At 37.7% G+C, this 26372-nt stretch overlaps 1 protein-coding gene across 8 annotated transcripts in view; it reads right to left on the bottom strand.

Moving 5' to 3' along the window:
- The window catches only part of LOC120104695 (sodium/hydrogen exchanger 2-like), a 59392-nt gene extending 33530 nt beyond the window's left edge, over positions 1-25862 (bottom strand). For 4 of the 8 annotated variants that reach the window (XR_005507066.1, XR_005507065.1, XM_039116261.1 and 1 more), the window contains exons 1-12: positions 25401-25860; positions 25201-25319; positions 23997-24094; positions 22493-22552; positions 22329-22375; positions 22048-22242; positions 21865-21911; positions 21459-21525; positions 21233-21333; positions 21011-21112; positions 15920-16058; positions 15780-15842 (exon numbers count right to left, since the gene is read on the bottom strand). Coding sequence is in view for 5 of the 8 variants with exons in the window: in XM_039116261.1 (XP_038972189.1) it covers positions 15780-15842; positions 15920-16058; positions 21011-21112; positions 21233-21333; positions 21459-21525; positions 21865-21911; positions 22048-22242; positions 22329-22375; positions 22493-22552; positions 23997-24094; positions 25201-25319; positions 25401-25574 (1212 nt within the window). In the remaining 3 variants the exon portion in view is untranslated. Of the gene's footprint in view, positions 1-15779; positions 15843-15919; positions 16059-21010; positions 21113-21232; positions 21334-21458; positions 21526-21864; positions 21912-22047; positions 22243-22328; positions 22376-22492; positions 22553-23996; positions 24095-25200; positions 25320-25400 lie in introns of all 8 variants that reach the window. The other 4 variants (XM_039116255.1, XM_039116256.1, XR_005507064.1 and 1 more) reach the window with 3 other exon arrangements.
- Between the last annotated feature and the right edge of the window lie 510 nt (positions 25863-26372).

Genomic DNA, 26372 nt, shown 5'->3' on the forward strand with positions numbered 1-26372 from the left:
CGTCCCAATGTAATGCCAAGACCTACATGATTACTGAACCAGAAGCGGGGACCCAAGAGACTGACTATGTCGAAAAAGTCTATAAGCCAAACATCAAAGATTATGTAGACGACTTTGGAAACGAACAAGCCGGATTAGAATTTGTCCAGACTGAACCACAAAAGGAGCTCACTAATCCAAGTAACCAAAACCCTAGGCTTCATGTGGTTCGGTGTACCCTCACCCAAACAAAGACCGAACAAGATTGGCGTAGCACCTTCCTATTCTACACTCTCGTTAAGATCAATGGAAAAACTTGTAAAATTCTTTTTGATAGCGGAAGTTGCATCAACGCCATCACCTCAGCAGTCGTCTCCCGCCTCGGCCTGAAGTCTACCCCACCCTCACCCGTATAAAGTAGCGTGGGTAGATAACACATCCATCTCTATATCGGAAAGATGCCTCGTCCCAATTCAATTCCTCTCATATAAGGACGAAATTTGGTGTGACTGCATTCCGATGGATGTAGATCAGGTCATCTTAGGACGACTTTGGCTATATGATTTGGACGTTACACTTCATGGACGTTCGAACTCGTGTAGAGAAAAGTGCTGATTTGCGCAAAAACGAACCACTTTACATCATTACTTCGAAAGAGATAGTGAAAGATATCGAAAGTCGATCACCCGTGTTAGCACTTGTGAATCGAGTTATCAGTGTGGGTCCAATTTTGAGCACCCCGCTGTCGTAGCTCCCCTTCTGGAGGAGTTTCACTCTGTCTTCCCTGATGATCTTTCGGATACACTTCCCCCAATGCGTGATGTCGGGCATGCAATTGATTTAGTTCCGGGAGCATCTCTACCCAACCTTCCATATCATAGGCTCAATCCAAATGAACATTGATGACCCAAAGATTGATTCATAGATTGATTTTGATGATCACAAAACCTTGAAGTATAGATACTAATGTTTATGTTGCAAGGAGAAAGATATTTATTTTGCAAGGAACATAGCAAGTTGGAAGAACACAAGAAGGCCTCTAAAGCTCTCAAGTTGGAAGAAAGCTACAATTTATTGGCCCAAAGTTTAAAGTTCAAAGGATTCAAATTGGAGGAGTAAAATCAAAAGAAAAATTCAAAAGAACAGTCTTCGAGTCGACTCCAGTGGAATTCGAGTCGACTCATAGGAGTCACAGGCAGAAAAGTCAGAGAGCAGTTTTTCGGGTCTGAGATTCGAGTCGACTCCAGTGGAACGCGAGTCGACTCCGATGGTTGGTAGGTCGACTCCAAAGAAAGCAAGAGTCGACTCTCAGCGGAACACAAAGAAAAAGTCAGAGAGCATTTTTGGGACTCTGAGATTCGAGTCGACTCCCGCATTGCACGAGTCGACTCCGAGACTCCGCGACCATCAACAGACAGAAAACCAAGTTACTGCCTCTGAGATTCGAGTCGACTCCCAGACAGCTCGAGTCGACTCCAAGACAGCTTCACATCAAAAAGGCAGAAGACCAAGTTTCGCAAACTGAGAGCCGAGTCGACTCCAAGGAAGTTCGAGTCGACTCCAAGACTGGACGAGCCAAAAGACAGAGGATCGGGAGTTCGGGCTCTGAGATTCGAGTCGACTCCCAGGACAGTCGAGTCGACTCGAGAGGACAAAATTCAAAATTGGATCCACGAACTTCAGTGGATGAGCCGACTCCGAAATTGCCAAGTCAGCTCCAGAAGTTGGCGAGTCGACTCCGGGTTAAGACGAGTCGACTCCCAGTCGAGGATGCACCATAATTCAAATTTGGAACAGTGGCCGAGTCGTCTCCAGTAAAGCACGAGTCGACTCCTGCAACAGGCGAGTCGACTCCTGATCGCGCGAGTCGACCCCGATCCCAACGGTAATATTGTCAGGAAGTGCAGACTGTGTCCAACGACTCTATTTTTGTCTCTAACGGCTAGATTCTTGTTTCCACGCCATCAAAAGCTATAAAAACAAGAGGAGAGCTAGGAGAGAAGGTATGGAAGTGGGAGAGATCATTTAGGAAAGAGATTCCAAAGAGATTACAAGGGAAATCTCCCATAAGCACAAAAGGGCCATTCAAAGTAAAATAGAGAGAAGAAGAGCATCCAAGTGAATCCCAAAGCTTCCTCTCCATCCGTGTGCTGCCTCGGTGATCCTCTACTTCGTGCCAAATCAGAAGAGGGTCAAGTAAAGAAGAAGCCGAGCTCCTTCATCTTCAAAACTCGTTTGAGGGCTTCTCTTTACTCTATTTGTTTATATTGTCATATTTGCTTGTTTAAGAAGCTTTGTTTTGTTTTATACTTTGTTTTAATATCTTGTAACTTGATTCAATCAAGGGATTGAATCAAGGGGTTAAGGTTTGTTGGTGAGCCAAAGGGAAAACCAACTGTGTAAGGTTTGTTGGTGAGCCAAAGGGAAAACCAACTGTGTTAGGTTTGTTGGTGAGCCGAGGGTAAAACCAACGAGTAGGGTTCGATTGTGATCCCGGAAAAACAATCGGAGTGGTTCTAGTCGGTGAGCCTGGAAAAACCGACCGAGTTCGTTGTGCGCTCGTAAAACAACAAGTTGGGTTGTGAGCTTGTAAAACAACCGGCTGTAATCGGTAGGATTATAGTGAAATTCCCAAGAGGTCTTGGAGAGTGGATGTAGGTGCTGGGGTGCACCGAACCACTATATGTCCTTTGTGTTTGTAATGCCTCTAGTTATTGTCTAACTAACACACTTACTTACTTAGATAAATTGCTTGCTTAATTCTTATCCGCACATCCTTTAGTTGCAAGCATATTTAATCAAGTCGAAGTCTATACATCAAACCCTTGCTAAGTTTAACTTTCACTGTGCATCTATACAACTTAGCATAGTTAATCAAAAAGTTTTAGAAGTAGCATAAAAGTTTTGAAAGACCCAATTCACCCCCCCTCTTGGGTTGTATCTACTGGGCAACAGGTGGTATCAGAGCAGGTGCTCTAAGTTTAATTATTGATCTCACGATCAAGAGCCAAAGATCATGACAAGTCAAATAGATAGTTTTCTAGGAGAAGGACAATCAATTGATACACCTCCACTATTTAATGGCATAAACTATACACATTGGAAAATACGCATGCGCATTTTTATTCAATCACAAAACTATTATTTATGGAAAATCATAACAAATGACCTTCACACACTCTCACAAAACTATTAATGAAAAGGACTTAGCACAATTGAACGCTAATGCTATGAACATGTTATATTGTGCTATTCAAGAAACGAAGTTTAATGAAATTTCTGCATGCTTATCTGCTAAGGAGATCTGGGATACTTTAGAAAATATTTATGATAAATCTCAGACTAGCTCACATGTGCTTCAAATATATACTAACAATGAGACTGCAGAAAAGGGTGTTGAATCTCCCTCAGTCGAGTCGACTCCAAGTATCTCAGAGTCGACTCTCAAGTTCACCGAGTCGACTCCAATAAGGTCCGAGTCGACTCCGAGGCAAATCAGCTTCCTAAAGACAAAGAAGAAAAGGAAGCAAGAAGAAAGGAAGAAAGAGATAAAAAGGAAGAAAGCCTTGACCAAGAAAGAGTCAAGCCAGAAAATAAAAGTTAGGAGCGACAATGATGATATTAGCTCCAAGAAACTACAAGAGGTAACTGACTTGTGCTTTATGGCACAAGAAGACAAGGTAAAAACTGAATCTACTCTTACATCAAATGATTTTCAAGAAGAATTCTCTAATGATGAATTATTAAATGCTTTTCATGATTTGTATGGTGAATGTAGAAAATTAGCTGTGAAGAATAAAAATCTTAAGAAACTAAATTTGAAAATTTCAAAAGAAAGAAATTCTATTACTGAAATACAAGACAAACTAAATTCTGAAAATAAAAATTTAAGGTCATTTTCAGAAGAATTGATTCAGAAAAATCATAGCTTAATTAAAGAAAATCAAAACTTAAGTAAAGAAATTAATCAATTAAAATCTCTTATTAACAAATTCACCGTAAGTTCAGAACGATTAAAAATGATGTTTGAAAGCCAATATGTTGCTTATGATAAATCAAAACTTGGCTTAACTCCTTTACTTAACAATAAATCTCTAGAGAAAAAGGTTATCAATTCACCAAGCAAATCATTAAATAAGATAACGTATTACAAAAAGGAAAAGAATGGGCATAACAACTTTACCTATCGTTCTAACATAATTAAATCAAATGGTAAAGTTATTACTATCAAACAGATTTGGATTCCAAAAGGAACCATATGGCCTAACTCTCAAGGACCCAAGCAAGCTTGGGTACCCAAAATGAAAATATGAGGATGTAGACTTAGATGTGCCAAGATACCCATAAAACAAATAGATTAATACAAATGGGTGTTCTAGACACATTGAAACTTAAAATATACTTATGAAAAGTAATTTTAAATAATAATTATAATGAAATCAGTAATCCTTGCATCTCATCATTATTTTTGCTTTAGTGTTTGATTAAAACATAACTTGCACGTATTAATCATTTTTGTGATATAAGTGATATTTTTTTTTTTGGTATATTCAAATCACTTCATTTTATAGTATGCTCCACTCACTATTGGATAAGTTGCTAAATGATTAATCAATTTATTAAGAATAACTCTATGAATTCTCTATATGCTTGATTGAGAGTTTTTATCCATGGCATTATTGTTTATTGATCATAGATATGATAATGTGTACTTGGTATGCTTTTGAATATATGCACTATGAATACCAAGATTAAAGAAACCATCCTTGGCACATAGAATCAACTCATGCTAGTATGTACTTAATCTCAAAAGACCTTGCCATAGGCTTACTTAGATTATCTACTTAAAGGTCAAAGTTTTGCTATGCATGCTAACTAAGGAAACAAACAAAAATCATTTCTAAATCTAAAGATGTTGTTTCCATCTCTAAGTTTTCAAAAGCTTACATTGGATTTGCTCTTGGAAAATAAAACTGAAGTATTTTTCTGTATTTACTAAATCTTGTAAAAGCGTTTCAAATGAAAAAGGTTTCCAAACTGTGAAGATCATGGCACAGTGTTGAAAACCAAAATCCTGATTAAGGTTATACAGAAAATAATATTAAATTCAATTATTTCAGCTCCAAGGACATCATAAGTAAGATAGGGTTAATAGAATTCTTGAAGAAATGAAAAAGGCAATGTTGTATGATAGTCATCTACTTAAATAATTTTTAAAAGCTATCATCACTACTTGTCATACATATGACTTCTATTAGATCTATCATTGATGAAAACTTCTTTTGATCTTCTGAAAAATAGAAAACAAACTATTGCGTATCTCTCATATTTTTCAGTCGTACATGTTATGCTTGATATGTTCTCTTGAAAAATAATGCCAAATCTAATAAAGATATTTCTATCCTTGGATATCATTCATCAAGCAATGCATATAGAACATTCATGAAAAATTCTAGTTGTAGAAGTATCAATTCATTTTATTCGTTATGAGACTAATGATTTATTATCAAAATACTAAAATCAAATTATATGGTTAATCTTTTACATATGCACTTAATGAAGAAAAATTGATGACTACTAAAAGACTAAATCAAGAAAAGAGAAAATAGATCTTGATAAAGATTCTTGCATGATTAGAAGTAAAGATCATCATTATCATGTGCTTGTTTCATGAGCTTTATATTCTGTCAAATGAATGTGTAGAATTCACTCCTATGTGGTTACTTCATTAAAAAGGAGATCTATGAAAAATAACCACCATATTTAAAAATACACATTACATATATGATAAAGCAATATGTGATTTGGAACAAGCATCAAAAGCATGATATATAAAAGCTTAAGCAACCTTTTTGATAGAAAGTAATAGTGATAAATCTATGCATCAAAAAGATGAATTTGTGATATCTTATTTGCTCAAAGTATGCATTGATGACATCATTTTTGGTTCTACTAATGAAGAATTATATTGCAAAGTGAGTTTGAAATATGATGAATGAATTAACATCTTCTCTCAAACTCCAAATTAAGACAAACAGGAAAGGGGATCTTCATTGACCAACGTTAGTCCACAAGAAAACTCTTATAGAAGATTGGCATGAAGAAGGTATATATATGACCCCATCTTGTAGAATTTGAAAAGGATGAGCAAAGTAGATCTATTGTGTTAAAGCTGTATTGAAGCATGATAGAATAATTATTTTATCATACAGCTAGTAGACCAGATTGTATGCTCATTATGTGACCTTGTGCAAGACTTCAATCTAACTTTAATTAATCATATTTTATTAATAACAAATAAGTCATAATCTGAATTTTGATAGAAACAAACGTTTAAGATAAGTTGATTAAAACTTAGTTAACACATCTTATTGATAATTATCTTAAGCAAATAGAATCTAAACTAAATTGATTTGACCTTGATAAATCTGTCTATTGCCTCACATGCTTGTCCTTGAACTATCTTGGTTAATGAATCTATCTCTTTAGTTCAAGTGATATGTGCCTGCTTATATTTAGGGAATCTCTTGAGTAAAGTGACTCAACATGCTACTATTGTCATATCTTATATTGAGTCATCTAGTTAAAAAATATTTATGTTGGATGAATGCTTTGTATCTTTAAGAAACTAATGACCTTCCTTCAAGAAAGAAAAATGAGAGATTTCAACTTGAAGGATATCTTCATGTAAGATACAATAAACATTCACATGCAAACAAGAGAAAGGATCTTCTTCAGTCAAAAGTTCACACATAAGAAATTTAGTTTGGCCTGAAGAATATATAATGAATAGGTAATTTTAGATACCTTTCTCACAAATTAATTGAGCAAAGTCAGTAACTTAAATCTTATTATGGCATGATTAAATTCTTTAATTATTAATTTTTGATATCATGTCTATATGTGTATTGACTGACTTATACTTTTAGAAATTATTTCATGGTCTGCCCAAACTAAAATATATCTTTGCCTATGTCATAACCATGAAATACACAAGTATATGCTTAAAATTTTGATGTAAAATAACTTGTGAGAAGTTATGAATCCTTGAGCACAATAAAAATGTTGTTTGCATAATATACATCTATATGATACATAAGATTATCTCTTTATTCTACTCTTTCATGTAAATTACTTGAGAATGACAAAAAGAGAGAGAGATAAAGAAAAGAAAATGGACATTGTTCAAGAGATGAAAAATCTGAGCAAAGGCAAGTACTTCAATCTTAAGAAAAAGCAAAACAAGCATAATATATTCGGCAAATTTGGAAGGGATAAAATCTATAATTAATTACACTCAAACAGGGAGAGTTTGGAGTGAACATTTTAACCTTTCTATATTGCTCATCATAGGGATGGTGCCAATGGGGAGGCTAGTGGTAGTACCCGGCATTATTTGACCCAACTATTCGGTGTAGGGCATATTAGGGACGGCACAAGAGGGAGGCTAGTGGTAGTACCTCGTGCCCCTTCCCAACTCCACCGGATAGGGAGTAAATAGAGTATAGAGCATAAGAAAGTAAAAAATGAAAGACAAAGTAAATGAAAGTATATAAGAAGAATCAAGTCATCTTTTTTTATCACTTAAAAACATAATTTAAGGATGAAATCAATGCAAGATTATATTTAAATAGGGGGAGTTTATTTGAAAAGAATTGATTTTGATCCTTGACATGCGTGTTCTTATTATTTTAATGCATGACTTAACACATAACATATTTTGCATGTGGCACGATGTTCTGAATTATGAATTCCCAATATTTTGTAATGTTCCATGATTGAATGTTTGAAGTACTATATGAAGTTATTTTTATTTTATTTCAGATTTGTCATTCACAATCATCTCTAAAATCTGAAAGTAGAATAAAATTTGTAAAAAAAAAAGGAGAAGAGAAGGATATATCTATTTAGGAAAAATGAATTGATTTTGTTTTATCTTTCAACTTGCCTAATTTTAGTATATAATGTTCTAATTCACACCAAAATTCAACATAAATACAAATATTCTGAATATGCTCTTATATGTTTGAAATATGTGTTTTCAATCGTAATGATTTAAGATGAGCTACAATGTGGAAGATACATATCTCAAATTATGATTTTGAAAGCCTCTATTGAAAATCCTTATGTAATTCAGAATCTGATTTTATATAAAAGCTTAAACTCAATATGATTTTTAAATAAATTCTTAATGTAAGAAAAACAGAATTAATTTTGATGCCATGGTTGATTGCTCCGATACGCATCCGAAACATATCATTTCTTATCTTCAAAGTATACTAATATTGGTTCAAATGATGTGTCTTTCGATGATCTTGATTGCAAACAAAAATTTCTAAATATATGATTTTATTTTGATATTAAAAGGATTTATTGTGTTTCATGTATACATTGCTGAAAAACTATGATTAAGAAATTGAGTTCTATAAATATATATACCTCAATGATCATCTATATATTTTTTCTCCCCTACATTATTAAAAAACTTCCATCAATAGAGTGAATGATCTTAAAACTAGAAATATTTCAGCTCACTCAAATGATTCTAAAAGAAAGAAAATGTAAATGCGGTTGAAAGAAACTAAGCTTCAAATGAATCATTTTCTGATTGATATTTCTATATATTTTCTCTAAGATTAAGAGAAAGCATAACTTGTTCGTAAAGGATTAGAAAGAGTAATTACTACAAATTTTGGAATAATACTAGATTACTCTACATTCTCGATATTACAGGATTTCAGTGTTATTCACGTTTATCACTATAATCTGAAATTCAACAATTTAAAATGATTAAAGAAGAATGCATCTTTTGAGGGGGAGCTTTAGATATTCAGTATCCTATCCCAAAGATACTTTATTTTGATGCATGCTTTGAATTTTATGGATTGATTTTGATGAACCTCCTTATATTGCAAGACATGCTTTAATTACCTTGAGATGAGTTCTATAAAGGTTGTCTTATCTCAAACCTTGAGTCTTATGAAAATAAGCTGAAACTTATAGAAAATATATTTTTGAGATTGACAATTTTGTTGAACATTATCTTAGGATTCTAAACTCTTAAATGGAATGATCAATTGAGGGGGAGAAAGAAAATTTCAGAAGGAGAGGTCTTATGGAACTTAATTACATGAATCTATAGGAGAGGGAAAGAATACTAAATGAAAAGTGATCCTAATACTCTCCAATATGTATCATCTGAAATTTAAATCTGAAAATCTTTATGATATACCTTGAGGCGTGTTATTTGGTTAGTATATCTTATGCATCACTCATGAACCAAATTACAAATCTTAAGAGCCTCTAATTTAATAAAACAGGGGGAGAATAATGTATTAAATTTTCTTGAGTATCTCTTAGAAAATCTATTTTGAACCTCACTAATGAGTTTTAATTGGCTTGCTCTTTAGAACTTCTATTTTGTGCCAATTCATTATTTTATGTATCAAATTGTGCTTATTTTCTAAAGGAATAAAAGAAAGTCTTTAAAAGAGCTCAAAGATGTATCAAAAATTGCATAAACTCATATTTTGGTATTTGTGCCCCAATGCTCTTATTATCATAAAAGAACTTTGAAGTCATTAAGAATTAATGATCCAACATGATGATATGTTTTTCCAAATATATAAGTTTTGATCTTTTACTCTGAAAATTAATTAAATTGCTCTCATGTTGATAAAATACTTAATAGATTGGGCAAAAGGTCTTAAATGAACAAGCTTTCATACTTAGTGAAGAGAGGTTAGATTTCCACTCATATTTTTACTTGAATATCATTGTGGTACTTCTTGAATTAACCTAAGGAAGATTCCACCTACACTTGATTAGAAAACTATCTGTGGTATCAAATTAAAAAACCTCTTGAATTCACACTCGATGTGTTCTGCTCTGATCTTTGTACTTAATGTTTCACTATCTTTTTGATGTTGTCAAAAAGGGGGAGAAATATCTAAGTATATGCTATATACTCAGAATGCTTTATTACTTTGAATTGAATACAAATCAGCTTAAAATTTAAATATGTTGATTGTGTTAAGCTGATTAAATCTAAAGCATTATCATGAAGTATGTTTTTAAATATATATGTTTTTTACTTCATGCAACTTAGCTATGTATTACTTCTAGAAATCAATATCTTTTATATTGCATATACTCCAAGTTTTGTCATCATCAAAAAGGGGGAGATTGATGACCCAAAGATTGATTCATAGATTGATTTTGATGATCACAAAACCTTGAAGTATAGATACTAATGTTTATGTTGCAAGGAGAAAGATATTTATTTTGCAAGGAACATAGCAAGTTGGAAGAACACAAGAAGGCCTCCAAAGCTCTCAAGTTGGAAGAAAGCTACAATTTATTGGCCCAAAGTTTAAAGTTCAAAGGATTCAAATTGGAGGAGTAAAATCAAAAGAAAAATTCAAAAGAACAGTCTTCGAGTCGACTCCAGTGGAATTCGAGTCGACTCATAGGAGTCACAGGCAGAAAAGTCAGAGAGCAGTTTTTCGGGTCTGAGATTCGAGTCGACTCCAGTGGAACGCGAGTCGACTCCGATGGTTGGTAGGTCGACTCCAAAGAAAGCAAGAGTCGACTCTCAGCGGAACACAAAGAAAAAGTCAGAGAGCATTTTTGGGACTCTGAGATTCGAGTCGACTCCCGCATTGCACGAGTCGACTCCGAGACTCCGCGACCATCAACAGACAGAAAACCAAGTTACTGCCTCTGAGATTCGAGTCGACTCCCAGACAGCTCAAGTCGACTCCAAGACAGCTTCACATCAAAAAGGCAGAAGACCAAGTTTCGCAAACTGAGAGCCGAGTCGACTCCAAGGAAGTTCGAGTCGACTCCAAGACTGGACGAGCCAAAAGACAGAGGATCGGAAGTTCGGGCTCTGAGATTCGAGTCGACTCCCAGGACAGTCGAGTCGACTCGAGAGGACAAAATTCAAAATTGGATCCACGAACTTCAGTGGATGAGCCGACTCCGAAATTGCCAAGTCAGCTCCAGAAGTTGGCGAGTCGACTCCGGGTTAAGACGAGTCGACTCCCAGTCGAGGATGCACCATAATTCAAATTTGGAACAGTGGCCGAGTCGTCTCCAGTAAAGCACGAGTCGACTCCTGCAACAGGCGAGTCGACTCCTGATCGCGCGAGTCGACCCCGATCCCAACGGTAATATTGTCAGGAAGTGCAGACTGTGTCCAACGGCTCTATTTTTGTCTCTAACGGCTAGATTCTTGTTTCCACGCCATCAAAAGCTATAAAAACAAGAGGAGAGCTAGGGGAGAAGGTATGGAAGTGGGAGAGATCATTTAGGAAAGAGATTCCAAAGAGATTACAAGGGAAATCTCCCATAAGCACAAAAGGGCCATTCAAAGTAAAATAGAGAGAAGAAGAGCATCCAAGTGAATCCCAAAGCTTCCTCTCCATCCGTGTGCTGCCTCGGTGATCCTCTACTTCGTGCCAAATCAGAAGAGGGTCAAGTAAAGAAGAAGCCGAGCTCCTTCATCTTCAAAACTCGTTTGAGGGCTTCTCTTTACTCTATTTGTTTATATTGTCATATTTGCTTGTTTAAGAAGCTTTGTTTTGTTTTATACTTTGTTTTAATATCTTGTAACTTGATTCAATCAAGGGATTGAATCAAGGGGTTAAGGTTTGTTGGTGAGCCAAAGGGAAAACCAACTGTGTAAGGTTTGTTGGTGAGCCAAAGGGAAAACCAACTGTGTTAGGTTTGTTGGTGAGCCGAGGGTAAAACCGAGTAGGGTTCGATTGTGATCCCGGGAAAAACAATCGGAGTGGTTCTAGTCGGTGAGCCTGGAAAAACCGACCGAGTTCGTTGTGCGCTCGTAAAACAACAAGTTGGGTTGTGAGCTTGTAAAACAACCGGCTGTAATCGGTAGGATTATAGTGAAATTCCCAAGAGGTCTTGGGGAGTGGATGTAGGTGCTGGGGTGCACCGAACCACTATATGTCCTTTGTGTTTGTAATGCCTCTAGTTATTGTCTAACTAACACACTTACTTACTTAGATAAATTGCTTGCTTAATTCTTATCCGCACATCCTTTAGTTGCAAGCATATTTAATCAAGTCGAAGTCTATACATCAAACCCTTGCTAAGTTTAACTTTCACTGTGCATCTATACAACTTAGCATAGTTAATCAAAAAGTTTTAGAAGTAGCATAAAAGTTTTGAAAGACCCAATTCACCCCCCCTCTTGGGTTGTATCTACTGGGCAACAAACATGCTGAGCTGAAACGTCAAGTGGATGAACTCCTCGCAAGAGGGTACATTCGTGAGAGCCTAAGTCCCTACACTGTGCCCGCACTCCTCACCCCAAGAAAGATGGTTCTTAGAGGATGTGCGTTGATAGCCGTGCCATCAATAAAATCATGGTTAAATATTGCTTTTTCATCCCAAGGCTAGACGACCTCTTAAATTCTATGTCTGGTGCCACATTATTTTTTAAAATCGATTTGAAGAGTGGGTACTACCAGATTCGGATTCGTCCTGGGGATGAATGGAAGACTGCCAACAAAAGATAGACTCTACGAATGGTTAGTCATGCCATTCGGGTTAACAAACACAATCAGTACTTTTATGAGGGTGATGACTCAGATCCTTAGACTTGAATAAATTTGTCGTTGTGTACTTTAATGACATCCTCATATATAGTCGAACTCAAGAGCTCCATCTCACACACTTAAGGCAAGTCTGCGATGTCCTTAGAAGAGAAAGCTTCTTTGCAAACCCCAAGAAGTGTGCCTTTCTGATAGATCATGTTACTTTCTTAGGGTTCATAGTGTCTTCTAAGAGTGTCTCTGCTGATCCTGCGAAGATACGCGCGATAGTAGAGTGGCCCGAGCCCAAGTCTCTAGTAGAAGTACAAAGTTTCCATGGTTTGGCCACCTTCTACCGCCGCTTCATTAGGAGTTTTAGTTCGATAATGTCTCCCATTACGAATTGTATGAAGAAAGGAGATTTTATCTGAACAAAATCGGCATCCCAAGCATTTTACGAAATTAAGAAAAGGATGACCGAAGCTCCTATTTTGCGTCTTCCTGATTTCACGAAAGTATTTGAGGTCGCATGTGATGCCTCTGGGATTGGCATAGGTGGTGTGTTAAGTCAAGAAGGTCACCACGTCGCATTCTTCAATGAAAAATTAAACGATGGTAGGTTACGCTACTCCATCTATGATAAAGAATTCTATGCGGTGGTGCAAGCTTTACAACATTGGCGACACTATTTGCTAACGTAAGAGTTTGTCCTATATTCCAACCATGAGGCTTTAAAATATCTCAACTTCCAAAAAAAACTAAACCATAGACACGGCCGATCGGTCAAGTTTCTCCAAGCTTACAGCTTTGTCTTGAAGCACAAGGCTGGAGTTGAGAACAAAGCTGCTGATGCGCTCAGTCGATGGATCTTCCTCCTATCTGTGATGAGCACTGAAGTAATTGGTTTTGAGAGGATCAGGGAACAATATACCACTTGTCCTGACTTTAGTAGAATATACCTGACACTGCGAGACGGAGTAGAAAGAGAACAAGACGATTTCTTTCTGCAAAATGATTATCTCTTTCGCTCCGACTGATTGTATATCCCTCGAACCTCATTGAGAGATTTCTTAGTATGGAAAATACACGCTGGAGGACTGTCTGGACATTTTGGGAGAGACAAAACCATTAAAATGGTGGAAAGGCGCTTCTTCTGGCCAAGTCTCAAGAGAGACGTGGCCAAAATTGTCAGCCAATGTCGCACATGTCATCTAGCTAAACAACGTCAACAGAACACTGGTATGTACACTCTACTACCTGTTTCCGAGTGTCCATGGCAAGATGTTAGTATGGATTTCGTGTTAGGGCTTCCACGTACCTCTACCAAGCACGATTCCATTTTTGTGGTTGTGGATCGCTTCTCAAAGATGGCTTATTTTTTTCTCTGTTCTAAGACTTCTGATGCCTCAAGAATTGCCAAACTCTATTTTGATGAAGTCGTTAGACTCCATGGCCTCCCCAAATCTATTATGTCTGATAGGAACGTTAAATTCATGAGTTACTTTTGGAAAATCCTTTGGCACATGATGGGCACCAAACTGAAATTTTTCTCTGCCTACCACCCTCAAACCGATGGCCAGACTGAAGTCGTCAACCGTAGCCTTGGAAACTTGTTGAGATGTCTAGTAGGTGAACATACTAGAACCTAGGATTTAGTCTTACCAACAGCTGAGTTTGCATATAATAGCTCGGTTAATAAGTCCATAGGCATGAGTCCATTCGAAGTAGTGCATGGTTACAAACCTAGGCAGCCCATAGACCTGATCTCCATGTCTCATCAGCATAAAGTGTCTGAGTCTACACAGTCATTTGCATCGCACCTGCATTCATTGCATCAAAAAATCAGCAAACGCATTCACTCTAATAACTTAAAATATAAATCCCTTGCTGATTTGCACAGACGTTACCAAGAGCTAAGTGTAGGAGATTATATCATGGTAAGAGTTAGGCCTGTACAACTCCCTTCGGGAACGTTCAAGAAATTGCAAGCTCGTAATGCAGGACAATTCAAAGTCCTAAGAAAAATTAGTTCGAATGCATATGTTGTGGATCTTTCTGATAACTATGGGATTAGTGCGACATTTAATATTGAAGATTTAGTCCCCTACAAAAAAATAGCAATTATTCCTTCTGACCCCTTTGTTGACACGTCAACCCTTGTTAATCACCCTGACCCTTTACTTGCTGTTGAGCCGCCACCTCCAAAATTTCATGCACGCAGAGAACAAATAGAACATATATTGGATGAGCAGGTTATGTCAACCAAGAACGGTGGATACCAACGTTATCTTGTTCAGTGGAAAGGTCGACCAGAGTCTGACGTGACGTGGATTTTCAGAGCCGAGTTGCAGCGCCTTAACCCTGACCTTCTGGAGCAGTACGACAGCCGGCCAGACATGCACTCGACGGAGACGAGTTTTTTTGCACCTGGGAGGAGTTGATGGGGACATCAGAGCCACTCACTCGCGTTCGCACCAGGGATTGGCATCATTGCGACTGGGAGATGATCTTGAGCCACTAGATTGAGTTGGGCCCTGGATTGGGTCCAATCTAGTCTGCGTCATTTTATTTTCTGCATTTTGCTTTTGTTTAATCAAGTCAATTTGGTCGGTTATTTGTTATTAGACAAGTCAACTGGGTTAGTTGTTAAGTTATGTAATTGGGTCGAGTGATTGGATCGATTTTGGTATGTAATCAATCAATTGACTTAGTCAACTGATTGAGGGTCCAATTTTGGTATGTCGTCAATTGTTTGACCTGATGTAAGGCCTATATAAAGGCCACCCCTCTCATAAATTAGGGCATTAAAGAATTGAATAAAATCTAGCCTCCTTTCTCCTCCTTCCTCCTCTTTCTCTTCTTCTCTTTTCTCCTCCTCTTTTCTTCTTCCTCTTCCTTCTCTATTCCCTTTACAATGGTCCTCCATCATCACCTCTCTGAATATTGAACTACAAGCATAAGAAACAAAAGAAACAACAATCTAGATTCCTTTGCAGCAACCATGAAAATTTAAAGAGTTGCTTGCTTCTCTTGTAAACCAGTGATACTCGTAAAAAGGCTGAGTGGTTCTTTCAAACAAAAAAACTACAGACCACTCATATCCAATAATATAACATGTTCACCTCTCTGAATATTGAACTACAAGCATAAGACTCCACAAATGGAGACACTAAAAAACAGGCAAATTCTTCTTTTTCATACAAAAGAAACATTAGATTTTGTAGGTAAACGATCACATCTAACCTTATTATATGCAAGTGCAATTGATACTGCTCCTCTCATTAGACCAGCCCACCATATTACGACCTGTAGATTGAAATTTTAGAAGTTGTTCTCACATTTGACTTAATAGATATACAATAATTTGAGTCCCGAATACTCACTTGCTGCTTAAAGGTGATTTTCTCATTTGGAGACTTCTTACTTAAGTTGGAAAGAAAAGATAATGGGAAAACAAAAGCAGCTCTTCCAATCAATACCATACCTAGCAGAATTGAGCTGACAGCAACTGATTTTCCAGGGCTGCATGGCAGGATAAATATTAGAAGCTACCAATGAAATCAAATTAATAACCAAGGAACAACTTATATGCCCAAGATATATAAAGTTCACTGTTTAAGTAAGCTTAATAGTAAATATGGACCTCTTGTTTTCAATATTATAGTCTAATTATAGCCCATGGTTTTCTATTTTTCTTGATATATGTGACTGCATAAAAAGAGAGATGTAAGGGTGCAGCCGACTGCAGATTTATCTTCTACTTTTCCTTCCGTTCCTTAGTACTAGAATGGCTCCATTGAACTTACCGCATTACATAGTAATATTATATATTAATATCATGATAGATCCATCATGTCTTTCAGTGAGAGGCTAGTGGCAAAACTATGTTTATTTATAATTCTTAAAAGCCAGGTATTACCATTTCAGGTCTGAAATTCAAAATTCAATGCAAAATAATATCTAAGAATAGAAGAAATTTTATTGCTATTTTTGTAATCCCAATTGCTCATCAATTTATCATCCTATTTAGAGTTGGGCCACAACTGCAGCCTTCATAGTTGAAGGTGTTGGGAAGTAGGTATGCCCTAAAAAGCCATTTGCATATTAAACATCGTATTTTGAGATATCACATAGGTATATCTTCTATTCATAGTCATAAACAGCTAAAGGTTGTTTCACATATTAGTCTTTGAGGGGGACAAAGACCAGAAGTGTCACTTATGGGTAGAATGAGCAAGTAGACAGTTGTGTATTCTGCAGGAAGTATTGGATCATTCTACACTTCAAGATGGTTCACAGCTATGGATGAGGTTGAGCATCACACTCATATGGCTACCATTATGTACAATGTCCAATAATAAATTGGAGTGGCTATTTTTTTCGTAAGCATCAAAATAGTTGATCTTGAACTGATACATGAGTGAGCTTCACACTGAACCATCAATGGGACACAGCCACCTCTTGGAAACCATTGTTGAAGATGACATTCTCATAAAGCGATCCCCTGACTTGGGGGCACAACTACCCACTATGATTTTGGTTAATGAATTTAAGGCCAAACTTGTGTACCAATTATGGTACCCTAGATTTATCCTTGGAGCACACTAGTTTACTATGCCATGTCATGAGTGAGGAATAAGGATTGTCCAATAAGGAACCTGTCTATGATTTCATCCACATTAGAAAAGAGACATGGTGAAGTATGGAATCTTGATACCAAGCTAATGTTTTGATCGAATCATTTTCATATTAAATAATATATTTATTTTGAATAAAACCAAATGTATTTATTTTGAAAATGGTTTTGCACGCATATCAGTTTTTAGTTGTATTTGATAAATCCAAAATTCTGATGGGCCATGAAATTAATTAGGTATGGATTTGAAATGGCATATATTTTCAGAATGATTAATCGAGCATAAAGGAAGGTGTAGGGACTGAATTGCAAGAATAAATGCTATGCGTGAAGAGAGACTTTTCTATCCATTCTACTAGAATTAGCACAATCATACATATTTATATATAAGGAGGCTAGCCCGCCTCGCTACATTGTGACCATGGCACAGATATTAAGTAAGAGAGGACATGTTAGATTAGAAATCCAATTAACATTCGATCCTATACATGTTCGTCTTTTTATCGTTTCACTAAATATCTATTGAGTTCTCGCACTTGGGTGAAATATGATTGCACATATAGACTAGATCCTTGGCATAGGGGTTGGTTCAAGCAGGCCGGATAACCCAAATTGGCTGTGTTTATGGGTTGGGCCCAAACCACAGGCCTAGGGCTTCACTAAGTGCTCGGCCAATTGGGGTTTCCCTAGGTTCTGCCCACTTATCTAGGGTTTTCCTTGGAGTGGCGTCCATCCTACCATAAATAGGAGGGGCATGTGGGGCTTTAGGGCAAGCGTTAAGGTTTCTCATGTTGAGATCTCAGGAAAGAGATCTCATGGTAGCCGCCTACTAGAAAGATGACAGAGAGAAGGAAGATTGAAGGAAGAAAGACAAGGAGATCCAAGTAATTCTTCGAGGGCCTATCGAGTGTTGAATACTCTGTGTGGTGCCTAGAGAAGTCTTCATCCATTTACTTCTATCTTGTAATGCTCTAACCTCTTCTTGGAGGCATTAATCTATGATCTAATACATGCAACTATCTTTCTTGGTGATTTATCTAAAGTTCCACTTTAAATCTTCCATTGCACCATGATGCCAGACTACATTAGTGTCCTTCAGAAAGTACTGCATTGCTGTTTGATTTCAGCAAGCTAAATCATTGTTTGAAAATGAAAACTCAGGAAATCTAAAACTTGGTAGTCCCAATATCCTTTTGGATATCAGATTTGAGATCATCCTGCATCAACCAATGTGGCAATTTTTATAGCCATATCTAATGGCAATTCAGAAGCTAAATCATGCCCTAGATAGTAGTGCTTAATATCATGGGTCAAGTTTACTTGTTGATGTTGTGGTCTTCTAATTACTGTTTGTAGCCAGATGACACACTCATATAGACCGCTTAATAGCTCCATGCAAGAACACATTTTCAACATCCAATGGATGCTTGTGCCATTATCTACAACAACTGACTAAAAATTCTTGTTTAAACTAGGCATCCTTTGCAGGGTTTTTGCATGAACATATTTTAGTATAGAGTCTATTCCTCTGGCTCTACCTCAATCTAAATTTTTACCTCTAAGCTTTCATCAGTTTAAAACTTAAAAAATATGCTTATCTACAGCTCACTGGCGTCATCTCTTTGAAATGTGCCACCACCTCCTATTCTACGTTTTTCTGCAAAGTTTACACCTCCATAACTTTCCATTATTTTGGCTGAACTGTACTCCTTTTACGATCTAATTGATAACAAATGAAAAGTGGAGTGAACATAAAATAATGTTAAAAGAGAGCTGCATGAAAAAAAAAAAAATTTGTCAGGGTGCGAGGTACAATTCTCTTACATTTCTTAAAACAATAGGAAGCCTAAAAGCATGGATATCGGATTCATAGTAGACCACTTGGTCTGAGGGTGATTGAGGTTCTACAATACTTATTTGCTTGTCTTGACCTCAATTCTTGTTTATCCACGACCAATAGAATTTCTTTCATGACTATTGGTTCCAAAAAATTCACCCTAAGAAGAACCTATATGGGCAAGAAGTAAATGCTGAATCGAATTTCTGAAGATGCAGACATTGAATAACCGGCAACTTTGCTACTGAACTCGCCCAGAAGTCAATCTTCTGCAATGGTAGGGTGGACCCTTGCAGGCTGAATCCATGAAATAAAAACCTTTTAAAAAGTGGTTGACTATAACAGCATATCCCTTTTCTGCACAAAATATGCTGCACGGGACTGCAGGTTCTATCATTTGTTGTTCTATAAATGTCAAAGCCAAGGTCTGCTGCCGACTTGTACCATCCCGTACCAACCATATCATATCGATAATGTATCAGTATGCTACCGAGGTTCGATTTGATATATAAGTCGAATCAGTCTGTAATGGTCCAAATCAAGCAAAACCATTTCGACCCAATACTGAGCCATCCTGCCCAATTTCAAACGGTACCATGGCTGAAAGTAACAAAAAGTATTGAAAGCCTATCTTAGAATGGGGTGTATACTAACCTTACCGTACCGAACCGGTAACATACCGGTATGGTTCTTCGTACCGATTTTGCGGACCTTAGTCATAGTTGTTCAAAAAAGCAAACAGAGCCTAAAGCATTCGAGAGAAAGAGCAACTTCGACTAGAGGTTAAAAAAAGGACCCATTATGTTCCGCATCATTGTATTTCAATGCAGCCGTGTAGGTTATATTAATCCATCCACCAGAACATACATCGGTAAGATCATGTTTTCTTTAAATGTATGGTTTAATTCTAATTAAAATAGGGAATAAAATAGATCAATCTTGATTTTTTTAGGTGATTCTTGAAGACATGATGCCATAAGTACTTGAATATAAACCTAAGGTTCCAAGATGTCTATAATAGATTAAGAAGTTGGAAGCCTCATACATAGAAAATGACAGATAAGGCCCTGATAGTAATCATGAGATGTAGAAAATGACAACTAAGGCCCTGATTAGCGTATGCCGAACCGGCCCGTACCGGCCGGTACCGGCCGGCCAGCTACCGGTACGCCAGCTACTGGTCCGGCCAGCTACCGGTACGCTGGAGCCGTGGAAACCGGTACAGGTCGGTTCCTTCCCGGAGACGAAGAAGACGAGGAGAAGAAGAGAGAGCGCGGGGAAGAGAGGGACGGAGCCCACCTTCGGCCGCCATCGGAGAGTCGCGGAGGGGCATCGGAGGCCGGTGGGGGGCGGCGGAGCCCGGCGGGGGACGGGGGAACCCGCGGGGGCGCTGCGGAGGACGTGGCCGCGGTTTTAAATTTGGGGATTTTAAGTGAAGTCGGCAAATCGGTTCCCCCGGCCTCCGCAGCGCCCCCGCGGGTTCCCCCGTCCCCCGCCGGGCTCCGCCGCCCCCCACCGGCCTCCGACGCCCCTCCGCGGCTCTCCGATGGCGGCCGAAGGTGGGCTCCCTCCCTCTCTCTGGTTCTCTTCTTCTTCCCCGGTTCCGGCGGAGAAGAGCTTCCTGGTTCGTACCGCCCGAAGCATGGTACGAACCGGCCCGTACCGGTCCGGTAGGCAACCGGTATGCCTACCGGACCCGGTACGGCGGACCTTGGCCCTGATAGTAATCATGAGATGCAAAAACATTTTTAGTTTCAATGCAAGCATTTCATATCACAAGCCAACCTAAAGTAGCATTTCATATCACAAGCATGAAACATGGACAGATGAACAGTGTCAATGCAATCATGTATTGAGACCTTGCTTATACCATACTGAGATCTCCTTCCTATTCTAATTATATAAAAAAATTTAGAGCAATTCAAAGAAACTACAGTATTCGGCTCACAAGAAGTTTCCTAGTCCACAAACGTTCATCGAGGAATGTGACATATACCGTACCTGTTACTGGCCACTTTCCACTTTTCAATGTCTAATGCATCCATGCCAACATAAAGAAAGAGAAAAATCTCTGCAATAAATGACGATGTTGCAAAGGCATGCCTGAGACAGTAAGTCAAAAAGCAATATATTAATATCATAACATGAACAGTGAGAGAAGGAACAAGTAAAACATGAGAAGCAATAGTTTATATAGCTAGGAGCTATCAAGAAATTGCATACGTGGTGGTAACTCTGGAACTTTCTGTCACATTATGCCAAGTATAGTGCGACATTACTATTCCGCAGAAGAACACTGTTAGAATACCGCTTAAATCTAATAGCTGCAACAAGAAACAAGTTGTCAGTGATGTGTTTAACTTAGTAAATGAAATATCAAGCATCATGGAGACAAGGGAAAGCCAGACTGTTTCTAAATATGTTTGTTGATTTAAAAGAAGACACTCACTTCTGCCAGCATATAGGAAAGGTAAGCCATAAGTATCATAATTGCAACTTCACGATCAGTAGAATGTCTATTAAATGGAAATATAAGCAATGAGATCTTTAGCAGAAAACAGGAAAATTTGATTTTGCTTTTGATAGTATCACATCATGTTGCTACATTATAAAATAATATTAATAACTACAAAAGGGTGCTGCAATTATCAGTGTTTTATTTTAAGTATGGAAAGCATAAGAAAAGAAAAAACTGCAGCACCAATCCAGTTCTTTCAGTACTCCTACACTAATAAAATTTTTCCACAGCTAACCATAACCATCCAGCCATATTCCAACTATTTGAGGTTGGCTTTATGGTAACTACAATGCAAAAGAAAACACTAAGAGAAGTTTAGGTTTCTTGCATCACCAACCTGCCAAAATACAACTTTTTGATGATATAAGCACTAAACAATCCAGCCTGCAGAAGAAAGAGAACAAATATCAACCAGAAATAGAACTCTGGCCATTTGGAAAAGGATACAGAAAAGTTGCAAGTTGGAGGGCATATTTCTTTTATGAAAATGAACTACATTACAGAAGCATAACAAACTTACAAATGCTCCAAGAAAAGTGCTGGTAAAGAATAGAGAAAAGAAGTTTGCAACAAACTTCAAAACAGTAACAGCATCAATATTTCCTAGATCAAAGTTTTGGATTGCATTAAAAAGCACTATTGAAGTGGCATCATTTACAACACCTTCGCCAAAAACCAGGCTATAAAGTAAAGGCGTCTCATCCTGACTGAGAACCTGTTTTTCAAGAACACAATTTCCAAATATGGTAAGCTATTATATCTTAAGCTTTGCCTATAACACAAATTTGAGATGTTCAGAACCTGCAAGGTGCAAACAGAATCTGTTGCAGAAAAGATCGCTCCAACTGCTGCAAATATATAAATAGAAGGAAGTTTGAGAGCTCAGGAAACAAGTGATAGCAAAAAAGACATAAGAATTGAGGTAAAAAATATAGAAGCAAAGAGCGTGCAATAAGAGAGCTTACCAAGATAATCTCCAATTTCCAGAACACCTATATCCATTTTTTTAATTATTCCTATTGCTCCTGGACAATAGATGAAGGTCGAGAAATAAATGTGATGCATCATATAGAAAAACAGCAGTTTGTATACTTTTCTCTTCCTTAGAGATTCCCGAATCTTTAAAAATATTCCTCTTAGAATCAGGCCTTCTTGAGATTCCAGAACAACACCTCCAGTATCACTCTAGTTGAGTTTCCACTCTGGAGACCACTTAAAATGCTAATCTTAGAAGACACTCCATATCATGTTTCAGTATATTGTTTAGATTACTCACATGGATCAGAATAATATGATAATATAGGGAAAATGCAATTTGTCTGACTTCCTAAAGATTAATAGTTACAGGTTAAATCTTTTGCTTACTGTTCGCACTGACTACAAAATTATCAATTAAACTAGTAATACGTTACTCCCATGATGAGATCTATAAGAGGCTCCAAATTGAAATCCCTTCTATCCTCTTATCGTTCCGTTTAGCTCATAGCAGTTCTGAAATGTCTTAGCAATATCACATGAAGAAAAGTTTTGCCATGGTCAAGAAAAGGCTGAAATAAACCCAAAGAAGCAGAAAGGCCAGAGCACAATAATTTCTGCGTGCATACTCAGCAAGCAGAGGCACTAGAGAAGCAGCATCGAGAAAGAAAAAAAATCACGGGAGCGAGCAGAAAAAAAGCAAAACAAACTTGGTTGGAACACCATTATACCATGTAAAAGCCACTATCTGCTAGCAGTGCAGCAGGGTTAAATTTTTATCACTAAAAAATATGGGCCCACATTCAGCTAAGGGCAAGCATCAATTACACCTAAATTCATACTTCCTTACTTTTCTCTAATTAGATAAATTCAGATTTTCATAGTTGATTATTTTCAGAGGATATGTTTGCCAGCAGAAATGCAGTTAGGAAAAAAAGGAAGATGGAGACATGATGATAAATTTTACACAGAATATTTCAAATTCTTTGAAATCTTCTGAATTTTAATATCCCATGCTTATTTTAAGATTTAAAAAGTTTGAAAACTTTTGATGCATTCTGATTTTGTTTCTGCCCACATCAATCTTCTGGTATAATTCTTCATATCTTATATTTTTTAGCCTCCTAACTAAATGCTTAATAAATTCATCAACCAAACTAATTTCACCCAGTGTCATCTTGAAAAACTAGATGCTCAATGAGCCATGCCTGAATTTTCTTGAACTCAGAACTGCAGCATGCATGTATTCGGAAAAACTATTTAATCAACTCAGAATACGCCCTTATAAGAGGATAATAAACTACCTGAACAAGTGCAATACTAAGGTTTCTGTCTTGCAGACAGCAAAGTCAACAAAAGACAATTTCTGATAAATACAACATTTGCCATGTTACGGTTTCATGGCATAAAAACTTATGCAATTACATTTATGCTGAAATTCTTTTCCTTGGAATATTTATAGTGCAATTAAATACAAAGAGATCGCGAACTTACCAAGTGAAATAATAATAAAGGAGATCAGTGTTCCAACTGCACCAAACAGCATAATTGTCATGAAGTTGCGGAAGAACCGTTTCTTTTTTACTTGAAACCTGGTGCATAAGAAAATTGGTCAGAATTGTAACATACATTTAAAATGAATGCTCATTGTCAACATCCAAGACTTCCGGTTTTAACAAGATCTGCATAACCAACAGGTGCAAAAATAACGTACAGCTAAATTTATAAGAATAAAGCAGAAACTGCACTTAATACATATTTTTCTGAAATTTGGGCAATATGAAACTTTGGTGTGATGGCTTAAGTGAAGTGCAAGTACACTCCCTTGTACCAGGTTCTGGATAGATCAAGGTTATTTAAACACTTCTGCATTGAAGTTAGGTAATTCAAAATATGCCATTTTGAAACCCAGGATTGCACATTTGGGGATTTTGTTATGAAATGAACTGCTAGCTATTTCGAGCAGACTAATTGACATGTTAGGAGAGAGGATATGTCATAGCCAATAGGAGGCTAATTGACAAGAACACGCTTGATTTTGAGAAGTATAATGTCCTTAGCTATCCAATTTTTTATTCTCAAGTTTTACAATTGGGATATGAGCCTATGTTCGACACCTTATTTGTTGCTGTCAGAGAAATGGCTAAACAAGCTCTTTACTATTATATTTTGCAAAAATCATCTTCTATTAACATCAAGTATCATCAAATAATGTCTATTTTCTAAATTCTTACTCATATAACTCCTAATACATAGCCAAATAAACTTACATGCAGATAAGATAGCAATAACAACAAAGTTAGGCATCAGCTAAGTGAAAATGAAGGGACGACGAGGATTGTCATGTTGGCACGATCCTCAGTCCCTCACTGCCTGGAAATCTCACCATCTTAAGTCATTAACATTTTTCTGCCCTAATTAAGGCAGGGCCTAGAGTTGAAATGCCCACCACGGGTAATCAAAGTTTTGCCAAGAATAACCCAAGGTTCAGTTACAAAATCTTTAAATGTAGATAAGACCAAAATTGGCTCCAATAGTAAAACTTAAAAACTGAACTTGGGTGCATCTTGCATCAAAAAAAAAGGCAGAAAAAAAAAACAAATCCAACATTATTAGCAAGTTAAAACTAAATTTAACCTTAAATCAGAAAACAGTTGTGAAGCAAAACATGGAGGTACAACTATCCAACAAAACTTACCCAGCATTGAAAATAATTGGCGGAAGCAAGTATATGAAGAAGAGTTCTTCACTGAAGACTCGAAGATGCGAACTCTTTCCTTTAGTAGTTAGAAGAATAATCACTCCAGTGCCCAGCCCCTGACATCAAACCAGTCCAATTAAACTAAATTTCTGCAATAAAGACCAAAAAGATTAAATCTTTATCCCCATAGAACTCACGATAAGAAGGGCAGTGATGGACTCGTTCATCCACCGATTCTCCTCCAGCAAGTGGCCGATCACTATACACGCGCACAGCAGCGCCACGAAGAGATTGATCGACGCCACCGACATGTGATCAGACTCCGAGAGGACCCCAAGTTTGATCGGCACCGACCCCAAGTGCACCGCCATGGCCCTCCCAGCACCTCAAAAATCAAAACTTTGCGCCCCAAAATACAAAACCTCACCACAACAAAGCGCGAATCCGATGCTCTATGTCTCCAGGGAGTGCATTCCCCGGGATCTCCCCCTCGGCTCACGAATTCGATGCTTGGAGTCGAATCCTGGACGGTTTTTTGCAGAGGAAAAAATCTCGGGATTGTGGATTCGATTCGAGAATTCAATAGGGAAGGTATTTTAATGACGGAATCTAAAGATCTTTTAGGGCTTTTTGGTTGGAGATCGGGTCCACCAGGACTAGGAGGGATCTTTCCTCCCTCGGATGATTGAAACCAGAGGCGTTACAATGAATGGTGTCGTGGACGGCGCGGCGGAGGGAGAGGGAGTGGTACTACGTGGCAGCATTCTATGCTGCTGTTTTCTGTTCTAATGGCGCAGATGATCGATCCATGGTCTCTCCAACTGACTGCCGTCGCCGGTCAACATAGTCCTTGAACGAGCTCATAGAAATTCATTGACCGTCATATAACGTTTCATGCATATGTTGTTGGGATTTCGACGGAGGGGAGGAGAATCTTCGTTTGGCGGCTTGCACCGTTGTCAGTGACCGTTGGATCGAGAGATGGATTGGCTAACTGGGCCCCACCTTGATAGATCTGCGGGTTCTGGTGTGCTTCGTGCTGTAGCCGTTAGATCGTTCGATCAGACGGTTAGGATGAGCGATTGGCTTTGTTCGACTCGTGGTACGTTTTGATTGGATATATTTGGTGTTTGCTAAACGGTGTAGTACAGAGTGTCCCCAAGACGCAA

Source organism: Phoenix dactylifera, unplaced genomic scaffold (genome assembly GCF_009389715.1).
Source record: "Phoenix dactylifera cultivar Barhee BC4 unplaced genomic scaffold, palm_55x_up_171113_PBpolish2nd_filt_p 000077F, whole genome shotgun sequence".
NCBI classification, from domain to species: Eukaryota; Viridiplantae; Streptophyta; class Magnoliopsida; order Arecales; family Arecaceae; genus Phoenix; species Phoenix dactylifera.